The following is a 13319-nucleotide window of genomic DNA, read 5'->3' as shown; positions in this document are numbered from 1 at the left end:
AAGTGGAGTTGAAGACACTGCAAAAGGCCGTTGTGTGGACCTCGGCACTGCAGGCTTTCAATGCCCTGGGTGGACGTCTGTCTGTTTGCATCGTTGTACATTCATTCATTCATTCATTCATTCATTCATTCATTCATTCATTCATTCATTTATTTATTTAGATTTATATACCGCCCTTTCCCGAAGGACTCAGGACTTACAGGGGTTACAGGGCGTTTAAAAGAAAATCAATACAAACGTTAAAACAAATTAAAAAAGATTAAATAAAACCCATGTAGATTAAAAAAATACAGTACATGTAAAGTTGCTGCAGGTGTTGTACTTTCTGATTTAGCTATCAAAACTAGAGGATGTTCCCCCCCTTTGGGTCCATTAAGTCAACCTTCCTCTGTTCCAGTGTTCCTGCTAGCTGGGGAATTCTGGGAATTGAAATCCCCCGTCAGTCCAGCCTCAGCTCGGACCTTTACGCAAGAATGACCCTCAACTCCATTTCACGTGAAAGGTTTACCTTGCTAAAGGCCAAGTGGTGTACAGTACAGCACAGCCAGACCTGAGCCTCGTGCGCCAAACTTTCCCCCCTTTGTCCCTTCCCGTTGTTGATCCCTCATTATCCAATCGTAGTCAGACAAAAAGTTTGGGGAACGAACTCTTCAACTTTCGAGCAGGCGGTGCGGAGATACATGCCTTTCCCGGATGAATCGTTAGCTTTCCCCACTTCCCATCCGGTCCCCTCCCCGCTAGTTCACAGCAGCCTGGCAGCTAGCGAATGTGAAGCGTAGACGTGAGATGGCAGTTCTGACACATATGGATCTTAAAGTTGCTAAGGTTGAAAAACATTCAAAAGAGAGAAAAAGGGGGCATCAGTCAACCGAAAGTGACCGGGTGGTGGTGGAGGCAAGTCAGCAAGCCTGGGCCATTCGTTCTTGTGCAGCAGCAACAGAGATGCCCTTCTTACAGCCCCCTCCTCCTCATCAAGGCAGATTTAGGGACCACTTGGAGAGCAGCCTTCCCATTTGCATTCTGGACCAGTGAGTTTTCAAGTAGTTTTCAAGGGTAGCCCCATGCAGGGCACTTTGCAGTAGTCGAGCCTCGAGTAGAATTCCTCCAGTTCTTCATTTAGTTTACATTTGATATAGCTGTAAGTTGAGCCCTCTATGAGCATAAGTACATACACGGCACATACTTTGCAAATCACGGGAAGTCTTTCCCCCCCCCCCCATGACTTGTGTTTTTCCGTGTTGCTCTTCTTGCAAAGGCTGTTGCAGATGACCTCAGTAGTTCCAGTGCGGGGTCCCTTCGTTCTTTTAAATTTTGCTCGAAAAGCAGAGTTTTATAAGGTGAAGAGTGCCGCAATCAGCTGTTTCGAAAAGTTACTCCTGTCCTCTGCATCCTGTCCAATCAAGTCCTATTCAACAGGGGACTTGAGAGGTTGCCATCAGGGTCGGACCGATTGCGGAATCAGGCAGCCGCTCGTCTCCCTGCTTTGCGGGTTCATGGCCCAGCGCTGAAGGCTGGCTGAAAGGGACCATTTTTCCAAGCTGTCAATCTCAAGTGCATCTTTTGCAAAGTGTCAGAAAGGCAGGGTGTGTGCTTGCCCGCGCTTACCTAAACAGGTATGCCATCTCAGACTCTGCAAGTTGTAAACATCTTGGCTGCACCACTTGCCAAATTTGCTTTTGAATGGTTTAAAAGGGAGCAGTTATTAAATACAGAATTGGGAAGTAATTCACAATAATTCTGCTGAAGTCCAGTTGAATGCAAATGACCTGCAATCTTCCCATGACTTGGTAGAGTGTGGTCCCCAGCAGGTCATCCCAAGCCAAATAGACCCCCACCCCACCCCAGCCTAGAAAAACCGGACTCCGCAATTATTGGGAGCACAACTCTTGAAGGAAGAGCAATCTCTGCCTTCCTTGAGTGGACTTGTTTTGTTTGTCTGCCCAGATTACCAGCAAGGGACTTCTCTTTCCATCGAAATGGAGACGTAGCAGCTTTGAAGAGTTGAGGTTGTGCAACTCCTGTGCTTTGGGTAAGCGTTTCCTTCTTCAGTTTTAAAAAAAAAAAGCTTAGCACTCTTCTTTCAGGTAGTTGTTTTTTTTCTTCATAAGATACTTGATCTGGGCGTCTTGTTTCCAGAGGTCATGGGTGCCCCTTTTCTGAGATTTTCAAGAAAGTTTGGACCACCATTTATCTGGAATGGTCTAGGTCAGGGGTAGGCAACCTTGGCTCTTTTATGACTCATGGACTTCAACTCCCAGAATTCCTGAGCCAGCATTGCTCAGCTTTGAAACCTCTCCCTTTCCCCTCCGCATGGCTGGCTCAGAAATTCTGGGAGTTGAAGTCCACCAGTCATAAAAGAGCCACGGTTGCCTACCCCTGGTCTAGGTTCTCCTGCTTGAGCAGGAGGTTGGACTAGAAGACCTCCAGGGTCCCTTCCAACCATGTTATTTTATGTTCTACAATCTTGGCAGTGGTAGAACATTCCCCCAGCACAGAGGCTCCAAATTCATATGATTTCCCTGTGGGAAATAGGCTTGCCTATGTAAATGAGCTCTCTCGTGGCCAGGAAAAGCAGCCGATAGAGCCCCAGATGCCATCTCCTGGCACAAGAGTTAGAACAGGGGTCTTCAAACTTGGCCCTTTTATGACTCGTGGACTTCAACTCCCAGAATTCCTCAGCCAGGCAAGCTGGGAGCTGAAGTCCACGAGTCATAAAAGGGCCACGTTTGAAGACCCCTGAGTTAGAATAACAGAATGACCGAGCCGGAAGGGACCTTGGAGATCTTCTGGTCCAACCCTCTGCTCAAGCAGGAGACCCTAGACCAGGGGTAGGCAACCTTGGCTCTTTTATGGCTCGTGGACTTCAACTCCCAGAATTCCTGAGCCAGTACAGCTGGCTCAGGAATTCTGGGAGTTGAAGTCCACGAGTCATAAAAGAGCCAAGGTTGCCTACCCCTGCCCTAGACCCTATTCCGTTCCGGACAAGTGGCTGTTGTTGTTGTTATATACCTCACCTTGAAGTAGCATCTTCCAAATCAGCTGGGCCAAAGCTGGACCACCACCTTCTGCTTCTCAGGGATCCCAAAGTTACGGGTGGGGGCCAGGTTGGAAAAAGCCGAACTGGACAAGTGTGCCACAAAGTCCTGACACGTTTGGCTCAAGAAGGCCGGCTCCAGGAGAGGCCGAGGTCTCACCTTTGGGAGCTTGCCTAGAATCGGCGCTGGGTCGGCCCCGATTCGGGTTCGATTCGTCCAGGGGTGTCTTCCTGTGGGCCGGATGCTCTTTCACAGCCAAGCCTTCCGGACCCCAAAAATGGAAAGTGCCGCCTTGGGCTCTTGGGGAGAAAGCAGGACAGACGCCCAGCAAATAGAAGAGGCAGATTTTTGCATTTCAGAAGAAGTTGGCTAACCTCTTGCATATGATTGTGGTTTAAAAGATCCACAAGGCTTTCTTTTCTGGTAACTATTTCACCACAGGCCATTTGCTTGCAGGAAGGCCCCCCCCCAACTGTGCCCCTGCTGTGCCACATTTGCCGACGTCGGGTTTGCTCTTGAGCAGGGCATCTCTTGATGGTGCAGATATCTATCTCTACACGAAACAAACGTCAGAGCTGAGAAGCGTTTTCCTAAATGATCTTGCTTAGTCTAAACAATGGAAGCTCAATACCTTTTCGGAAAAGATCTCCAATCTCCAAGCTGGCTCAGGAATTCTGGGAGTTGAAGTCCACGAGTCATAAAAGAGCCAAGGTTGCCTACCCCTGGGTTAGGGAAACCACAATCCATAAAGGGATGCAGGTAGTCATTGACTTGCAATCATTTGTTTAGCAACTGTTCAAAGTTTACAACAGCACTGACAAAAGTGTTGTAGAGCAGTCCCCACACTTAGGAACACCATGATCAACATTTGGGTGGCAACCGCATGTTCTCACAGGGAAGGGGACTCTCCTAATGAGAACGCAGGTCACTTAATTATAAGGGTTCACCAAACAGTCGTGGCAGAAAAAAGCTGGAAAATCGGGGCAAAGATACAGGGAAAGGGCAGGCAACACGCGGGTCATGCCATTTCTTTTTAAACTCAAAAGTTACACCAAACACGAGGAAGAGGAGGGGGACACGAGAAATCGTTCCTTTGGGAAGCAAGATTCCAGGTCCAGTCCAAACCGATTGGCGCTTTCCTTTCCTTCGAAGTTTGCATCCCCAATTAAAGATTTCATTCCAGAACATCAAATAGCCGCTACTGACAAATGCTTTTCATCAAGGAAAGGGCTTCCTTCTCCCTCACCCTCACTCTGATCTCGATCATGATCAGCACATCTGCGGGGGCGATTTCCTTTTTATTTCAATGTGCGCATTAAATGCAGGGCTGCCTCATGTCATGCCGAGCTTGGTCCTTTGGAGTAGAATAGAAATTCTTTTAATTAGACTCATTCCTTTCTTTTCCTGCAACCCACTTCACTTCCAGCTTTCTCCCTGTCTCGTTAGCTTCCTCTGGTGACGGAAACTCAGGAGGCATAAAAGAAAAAGCAGAACTTGGATCAGAAAAAAGAAAAGCAACGTTGGAGGCTAATTCTCGCTTTCGGATACGGCTCTTGAGGAGAAAGCCCTTGGTGACACTTCCAAGGTTTGCTACACATTATGGATTTTTTTTAAAAAACATGGCAGCTCTGAAGTGATTAAGGCTACTCATGACCTTCTCTTTTTGTATGTCTTACCCAGAAGAAGGGGAAACTGCTTAGTGCAAATGCATTTCCAAGTGCCTTAAGGGGCATTTAGCTAACAGCCTGGACTTCACGTTGTCTTGTTTTGCCAAATAGGAAGAACAGCTCTGTAAGAGGGTTAAGCAGACTGCTCAAAACAAACCCTCTTGCGCGGGCATCACGGCTGCCAAATCAAGTCTTACTGCTGGAGACCTGGGCGAACACGCTTCTGTAACCATAGAAGGCCCCCCCACCCCCTCCAGCCCTTAAACGTACTGATCGTCAAAATTCTGATTTTGCTAAAAAGCCCGGCTCTTGTAATTTATCCTTTTTGATGTAAGCACAGTCCTCGTAGGTGCCTATAATCGTCTAAAATTCATTCAGAACAGCTTCAGCTATTGGATTAGTTTCTGCTATGAAAAAAATAGTCTTTGACTTGCACAACGGCGACCCCGTCTTGTACTGTCCACGGAGGCTCATGTGACTATGGACTTCTTGCCTCCCCCCACTCCCCACCCCCACGCAAACGTCAGCCTGCCGGGAGGAGAAAGCCTGACCCCTGGTTTTGCACGCAGGGGAAGCCTTGCTTGGAGCCAGGCCAGCCTCACTTCACGGACTTTTAAACTCTTTGCATGATCTGATCAGGAATAAGATTTGTGTCTCTCTGTCATTCTTTCCCCCCCCCCAAATACTTAAAGAAACTCATGGACAGAGAAGTCCAAAAGGCCGGGCTTCCCCCCTGCCCCTTTAATTTGAGTGCTGGGTCACTTGATCTCAAATGTTGGTGTTGCAAGAAGAGGTTTGGATCCAGTTGGATGCCTTACTGCCCAAGAGATTCCTTCAGGCTTTTCAGTGACTATGCAGGAATAGGTTCTATCTGCCCTCTTTAGAACTTTGGAGAGAAAACACCAGAAGAGGAGATCCTTGGAAATATGCTATAGGCACCAACCATTTAGCCCAGTGGGTTCAATAGGATCAGGGAGATGGGCTGTGGTAGGGCTCCAGGGGCTGGAGCTAAACCAGCTTTCCCCAGTGCCAAATGACGCCACAAAATCAGGCAACTGCACCTCTCTGCTTATGCTACACTTGACCTCTCAACCACACCTGTCAGCCACACAAGCAGATGGAAGTCCCAAAGGTGCTTTTTCAAGAGGCAACTGGACTTCCTTGTTTTTCTTTGAAGACGTTTCGCTTTGACTGGATGGTGAGGAATGGAAAGATTTATATTCTTTGCAGACAGCTGGTCATTTGCACTCTTTTAGAGAGTTGTTGAGGCCACTTGGAGGTGTCCCCCATTGTGGGCAATCCCTACATGGAACAGGTAGAAACCAAAGCCTTAAACTCCTTCACAGGAATTCCACCCACCCACTGGGATAGGTATGTGGACGATACTTGGGTCAAGATCAAAACACAAGAATTGGAAGCATTTCCCAAACGTATCAACTCTGTGGACAGATACATCAAATTCACACGTGAAGATGTTAAGGGAAATAGTTTAGCCTTCCTGGACTGTGCAGTATTCATTAAGGAAGATAGAAGCCTTAACTTTGAAATTTACAGAAAACAAATCAATATTTTACATTTGATTCTCACCACCCACTGGAGCGCAAAATGGGAGTTATCAGAACCCTACACCACTGAACTGAAGGCCTGCCTACCAGCAGAGGGAAAGAAAATGAACTAAAACACATCAAGGTAACCCTCAGAACGTGTGACTATCCCAAATCCCCCCCCCAATAACAGACAAAGAAGAGAACAATAAACGAAGCAATGTTGTCATTCCATATGTTACAGGAATATCTGAAAAGCTGAGGAGGATCTTCAGCCAACACAACATACGCGCACACTTCAAACCCAAGAATACACTAAGGCAGAAGCTTGTCCACCCCAAGGATAAAACACCCAGACACAAACTGAGCAACCTGGTATATGCAATACAATGCAGTGAGCCATGTGCAGGTCTGTACATTGGAGAAACAAAACAACCACTTCACAAACGCCTGGCACAACATAGGAGAACAAGCCCATCAGGACAAGACTCAGCCGTCCTTCTGCATTTAAAAGAGAAAGGCCACTCTTGAAGACAGCAAAGTCCACATTTTGGACAGAGGATACCGCTGGTTTGAAAGGGGCCCAAGAGGCCGTCTAGGTCAAAACTGAACAGTTCTACCTCAATGGGGAGGGATACAACATCACCTATCCCCAGTCTACAACACCGTCCTTTCAGCAGTTCCAAGAAGGCTCCCCACCCATTTGCACCACTCAGGTGATCCTGAGGACACAGAGAGACCTCCAGGTGGCCTCAAGGACTCTCTTAAAAGAATGCAAATGACCAGCTGTCTGCAACGGGTATGAATCCTTCCATTCCCCACCATCCAGTCAGAACTGAAGAAGCTTCTTGAGTGAGAAGCGAAATGTCTTCAAAGGAAAACAAAGTCCATTTGCCTCTTGCAAAAGCACCTTTGGGACAACCAGGACCTGGATGGCTGAGAATCTCCATAGACATTAAGCAGATGAAAGAGAGAGCAACTGTTGAGTTCTCTCAATATAAGCCCATTCCAGAGTTGCCTATATCCTTCTGGGGCCATCAGATCATTTTTAAAGAAGACTTTAAAAAGTCTGCAGTCGGAAGAGGCTGCCCACCCTGTTTATTGTGGCTAGGACCCCCTCAAAGATTTGTGATGTATCTTTTGCTGCAGTGGGGTTTTTGAAATACCCATGCTAAGAAGTAACCCAGTTTCATAGCTGGGATTCCTTTGTGCAGTTGCACCCTTTGCTGATTTTCTTGGAGAAACCTCCCAAGAAGATTACATTCGGCCTCCAGAACAGTTCAGGCTCAGTTAAAAAACCCTTAATGCGCTATTTTTTTCCCTCAGTGTAGAAAGGCACCAGCCAGAGAAATTGAAGCAGACACAAATCTTATGGCAAATATTGAAGCTTTACTAATTTCAATAGAACTAGTTTAAAAATTTTTTTCTGCTGATTATATTAGTCCTTTGAACGCTATATGTTTAAAGCAAAATAGACATTTGCGTGGGTCCACATTTAACACGGATATTCTTCCCTAGTTAGATTTCATAACAGTGCTGTCAATCAATTGCAATGTGTTTCCCTTTCTTAAAAGACTCTTTTCTCAGCATTGATCAGAGCAATTAAATGTTAACATTTAATTAACAAATTAACAAATGCAGCTCCACTCCAGCATTTCAAAAAGTTATGCTGATCCACTAAAACACCAGAAGATGTACTTGGAGCAGGGCTTTTCAACTTTTCACCCATTGTACCACTTTTAGGATATAGCATCATCCAAGTACCACCAGTTGCCTAGCGAGGTGTCAAAAACTTGATGACCAAAAAAAGAGGAGAAAATTGATGAAGTACAGGTAGTCCTCGACTTACAACAGTTCACTTAGTGACTGAAGTTACAATGGCACTGAAAAAAGTGCCCCCCCAAGCCACAGCCGAGCAAGACACCTGCCTGCCTGTCTGGGGTGTGGGGTGGGGGGTGTTTGGTTTTTATAACCCCCATCTGTGGGGTGGTTGCAGCAGGTTTTGGTCACTTCACATGACCCTGGGACACTGTGACCGTCATAAATATGAATCAGTTGCCAAGCATCTGAATGTAAATCACAAGACCCTGGAGATGCTGCAACATTCCAGCTGATCGGCGCTTCTTCTGAGCTCAGCAGAAGCGCCAGGATCAGCGCTGAGCTCCAGCTGGAGCCTAGCGCTGATCCTGGCGCTTCTGCTGAGCCCTGACAGCCCCGCAGCTCCAGCCGTCTCTCGCTCAGGCTTCTGCGGTGCTGCCACCGGTTCAGCTCATTCCCCTCCGTTGTTACCACTTTTCTAGGATGGTCATGTACCACCTGCCAGGTGCCAATGTACCACAGGTGGTACCCGTACCACTGGTTGAAAAGCCCTGTCTTATTGAAAGGGGGGTCCAGAATTTGGGAATCTAGCAGGGAGAGACTGGTTAAGACTTAGAAAATTTCCAAAGCCACGTCTGGAAGGAATGCCTGGTCAGTTTCAGTTTCAGGCACTTCTTCGTGCCCTGAATTTTCAATTAATTTTTAATTCTTGGATTAAGGGCATCCAGAGCAGAGGGAAGTGAAGATCCTGGCATTTTGGGGCCTTGGTATTAGTTCCAAATAAACAATTGGCAAGTAGCATCTATAGTTGTAACCCAGCATTGCTCAACTGTACTGTTTAGTTGTGTGAACTTCAACTCCCAGAATTCCCCTAATTAGCATGCTGGCTGGGGAATTCTGGAAATTGAAGTCCAGACATCTTAAAATCAGCAAGGTTGAGAAAGAGCATTGCATTATCAAGGCAATGAGGTGTTCAAGCCCTCTTCTGCTTAACAGTTGTGTGAAAAATCAGCTAGGGAAGGTGGGTTCTTTAGACGACTGAAAAGCTGTGAAAAGTACTAAAGTGAAAATGATGATTTGTCTGCAAAAGGAGCTTTCAAGTGCCCTGGTAGTTTGTAGTGATTATGATCCACAGGAACCATGTCATCCTTTGCTTCCAGGAAGCATATACTTGCATTCACTAATATTTCTCTGTGATTCTCCATAAAACAGTTTTACTCCTGTTTGTGGGAATATGCCTGCACTTTTTCATTTTGTTTTGGGGATACGGCAGGAGGTGTCCCAGAACCAGTTTGCTTGAGCCAGGCCTGCTTAGAACTTCTTGAACTCAGATCATTCCTGATGATTTCCAAAGCTTCTCTCACCTCAGCAGCCTAATTTAAGGGTAAAGTCTACTTGGTGTTCTCATGGCTAAACTATTGGGAGTAAAAAAAAAACGTTATGCAGTTTTTCTCTCTCCCAATCTGTTCTATGCAGGGAAGCCCTGTGGGAAAAACTGCCGTAGCCCTTAAGACTTCTCTTAGCAGCCTCTCCCAAATTCTCCTCCAGCTGTGACTCCTGTTCTCTGCCAGCTCTCTTGGGAGCTGGGCAGCTGTTGAGCTTGAAACAGCACAAATGGAACACATGTGAATTATATTTTTAAATAATTTTGGGTTGGGGCAGGACAGCTTAATTTAATAAAATTAGATATGATCAGGTGACCAAAATTATCTTTAGAAACATTCTACCAACTGATTTGTGGCAAGCAAACAGGCTTGTTAAATCAGGGTAGGAAGACTTCAGTCCCAGTAATTCCTCAGAATCAGAGGCCTCCTAATGCTCATCCCTGCAAAGCATAATTGCAAAAGGGGTTCCACAAGTTGGGGGGATTTCTCCCCCCCATGGATGGATTAGAGATCCAGAGTCCTTTACTAATAGTGCAGTATCTTTATGCATTTGATTACCAAATTAACCCATCTTCATGGCTGCACAAATACTGTACATTGAATGCTTAAGTACCAAATGCAGTACAGGTGGTGCTCAACTTACAACAGTCTATTTAGTGAGCGTTCAAAGTTACAACGGCACTGGGGAAAAAGGGACTTAGGACAATTTTTTTTTACACTTATGACTGTTGCAGCATCCTCAGGGTCACATGATTTACATTTGGATGCTTGGCAACTGGTATATATTTACAATGGTTGCAGTGTCAAGTGTTCCCCTTTTGCGACCTTCTGACAAGCAAAGTCAATGGGGAAGCCAGATTCACTTAACAACCAGGCTACTAATTTAACAACCACAGTGATTCACTTAACAAACGTAGCAAGAAAAGTCATCAAATGGGGCAAAAAAGTGTGCTGGAATATTTTGTACCAACCAGTATTGCCACTTTCAGTCATTATCCAGTTGCTGAGTTTCATTCTAGTTTTCATGTACTCACATGAGGACACAGGAGACACCCCAAAACTGTAACAATTAAGCAAGTATCCGGAAGAGCAGACAGTATTTCCTTCTCATTTTAGATAATTAATAGTCATTAAATGTTTATGCTGCCTGATTCCCAATGACTCTGGATAGCGCACAACAGTCTGCCTGTTAAAGGAGGACATGGACCAAATCATTTGTGCCAGAGTTCTGTCTAGAAATATTATAACTAGTATTTAATAATCTAGTTAGCCTTTTTTAATGATCCCATGGGACCAAATGAAATTCAGAAGTAGGAAGGGTAATAATAGACCCTTTGCAGACATATTCTGAGTATTTGAGGCACAGCAGGAAGGCTTTGAATAGCTACATAAGGAATTTGATGGTATTCTATAGCAGTGTTTCTCAACCTTAGCCGGTTTAAGGTGGGTGGACTTCAACTCCCAGAATTCCCTAGCCAACTCTGCTGGCTGGGGAATTCTGGGAGTTGAAGCCCACCCACCTTAAACCGGCTAAGATTGAGAAACACTGCTCTATAGCATTTGAATTATGATCCAATATTGTAATGCTTGTCTCGCGATTCCCATTATGTTTAACTATTAGTTTTGTGGTTGCAACCAACAAGGTGTAATTTTCATGTATTATTGCAGCCATTTCTAAAGTGGTCACGGTTTTGGAAGATGCTATACATTTTCATCAATCTAAATGTAATTTAGGATTGTGGCTGGATTGTGAAAAGTACTGTACCTTCTTTCCAGTATCAGGATTCATTTGTGGCAAATCTTGCTCTGTGTTGCGGAACAAAATAACATTTGTATACTGGAACTATAAAATTTGCACTTTGTCCAATACTATTCATGGAACTGGTTGGCATTGATGTATGTGGAATTTTTCCATGCTGGAACATCCCAATTTCAGAAACTTCTCAAAGGCTTCCATGGTTCCACACTGACCCACATATTCCTGGGCATAAAATGTCTTCCTGAGAAAATGGAGCAGCGGAAATCCACCTGATGATTTTTGCAAACAGCGTGCATCCCATTCTCACCATAAAACTCAAAGCATCACATTGATGTCTACTAAGGACAGCGAGACAGTTGTAGTTAGGTAGGAAATCTGTGTTTAAAAATTTGGCCGCCTGTATAGCTTGATTTTGGAGAACATCAGAATTGTTGAACAAAATAGGTGTTGCATGCCAGTATAGTGTAAGAATCAGCTAGCACAATGTAAGAAATGTTTATCTGGCCCCAGCCTATAACTGTTCCTCATGTAAGGTGTGGTGCACAACTGAAAGCACAATTTACTCTACTTACAAGACAGGACGACGACGTATCTATAATGACCAATTGAATGTGGCATACATACCATTCGTTTCTCCTCACTTGGTTGGGAAAAAGTATACTAGAGGTAGGGACATACAATACCTCAGTGTTTCTCAACCTTGGCAGCTAGGAAGATTGATTGACTTCCAAGTTCCAAAATTCCTCAGCCAGCCTTGTTCCAGCAGCCAAAGTTAAGAAACACTACAGTATCCTGTGTACCCTCTTCTCAACTTTTGGGGAGATCTAATATAGCTGCACTCCCCCCTCTTATCTGTGACTCATCAACAATTAAGGAATGCAGAACAGGACTGTGAATACCACCGAAGCTGCTTTAGCTCTGCTTCTTGAAATGTCTGCCTTGTAATAATGCACCAGTACGAACAAAACGGGCTTGGTGTTTTGTCAGTTGCACTGCTTGCTTTCCAGCACAATAAAACAAGTATATCAGGACCTACATAAACACATAAATGCATTAATATATCAAGAGAAAGAAAGTGTGCGTAGTGGTCAGGGCTAATGGAGGAATAGAGCTGATTTTACCTTTGTAGAATTTTAAAAGTTGATTTTGTTTCCTATAGCAGAATCATAGAGGAGTTTCTTGTTGATTTAAAATGAAAATCAAACACTTGAGGCGGAGGATTCACTTGAAGATACCAGTTATTTCTCAAAAATACTTCACACTTAATACATAGTTAGAATTCAATTCTTTCTCTGAGCTTGTAAGAGCGTTTTAAATAAGATAAGAGTTACTTCCTGTGAGAGGGAGGAAAGATTACTCAGTGAAAAGCTACGTGTGGGTAGGTAAAGAATGGATGAATCCTTTAAACAGTTACGTGAACCACCAGCAGCTATTCATTTGGCTGCACTTTTGCAAAATACTTTGCTGAGTCTTTTTCTTTTTTAATCATTGAGGGATTTTGTAAAATCACAATCTTTAGTTTGGATATTACTGATTAATATTCTTAGGGGTGGCAGCAAATTGCAGGGCCCTTATTTTATACATTTAAATATTTTGTTTACTATCTATAGTAATTCTTTCCTGGGTTTTTCTTTGATACTGTATAATCAAGATACAATTGTTTTACTGATGACATATCAAGGAGCAGATTCCCCCATTTGATTTTATAAACAGAAACATATGAAATGGATTACTTAAGTACAGTATAGTGGAACATAATCATTCCTAAGGATTCTCAGAATCTCTTGGTTGTAAAATATTCTGCCGTTAATGTTGAGTCTCCTGAATGTTTAATGGTTACATTATCTCAGGTTCATTAACTGAAAACTGTATGTTTGTGATCGTGTAGCAGTCTGAAGCATGGAAATATTTTACAATAAAAAATGTTTTGTAGAATCACATTTGAATGTTTAATATGTTAAAATTTATTGTGTAATGCTGCATTTTTTTAAATTTTGTTTAGACATCTTTGTTCCAGTCACAAATGTGTCAATTGCTTCTAGCGAAAAATCCCTATTTCAGAAAAAGGTCCAGTTGTGGTATAAAAACAATAAAAGATACAGACAATGGTG

The 13319-nt window shown here is 44.1% G+C and overlaps 1 protein-coding gene across 1 annotated transcript in view; it reads left to right on the top strand.

Annotated features, from left to right (window-relative positions):
• ZDHHC15 (zDHHC palmitoyltransferase 15) overlaps positions 1-13316 on the top strand; it is a 36457-nt gene extending 23141 nt beyond the window's left edge. The window contains exons 11-12 of the mRNA XM_083372351.1: positions 1945-2029; positions 4482-13316. Of these exons, the coding sequence (XP_083228477.1) occupies positions 1945-1988 (44 nt within the window). The 3' untranslated portion in view covers positions 1989-2029; positions 4482-13316. The remainder of the gene's footprint in view (positions 1-1944; positions 2030-4481) is intronic.
• The last annotated feature ends 3 nt before the right edge of the window (positions 13317-13319 follow it).

Source organism: Vipera ursinii (assembly GCF_947247035.1).
Source record: "Vipera ursinii genome assembly, chromosome: 12".
Taxonomy (NCBI): Eukaryota; Metazoa; Chordata; class Lepidosauria; order Squamata; family Viperidae; genus Vipera; species Vipera ursinii.
The sequence above is the reverse complement of the archived record's forward strand: the minus strand, read 5'-3'. Positions and strand labels throughout refer to the sequence as shown.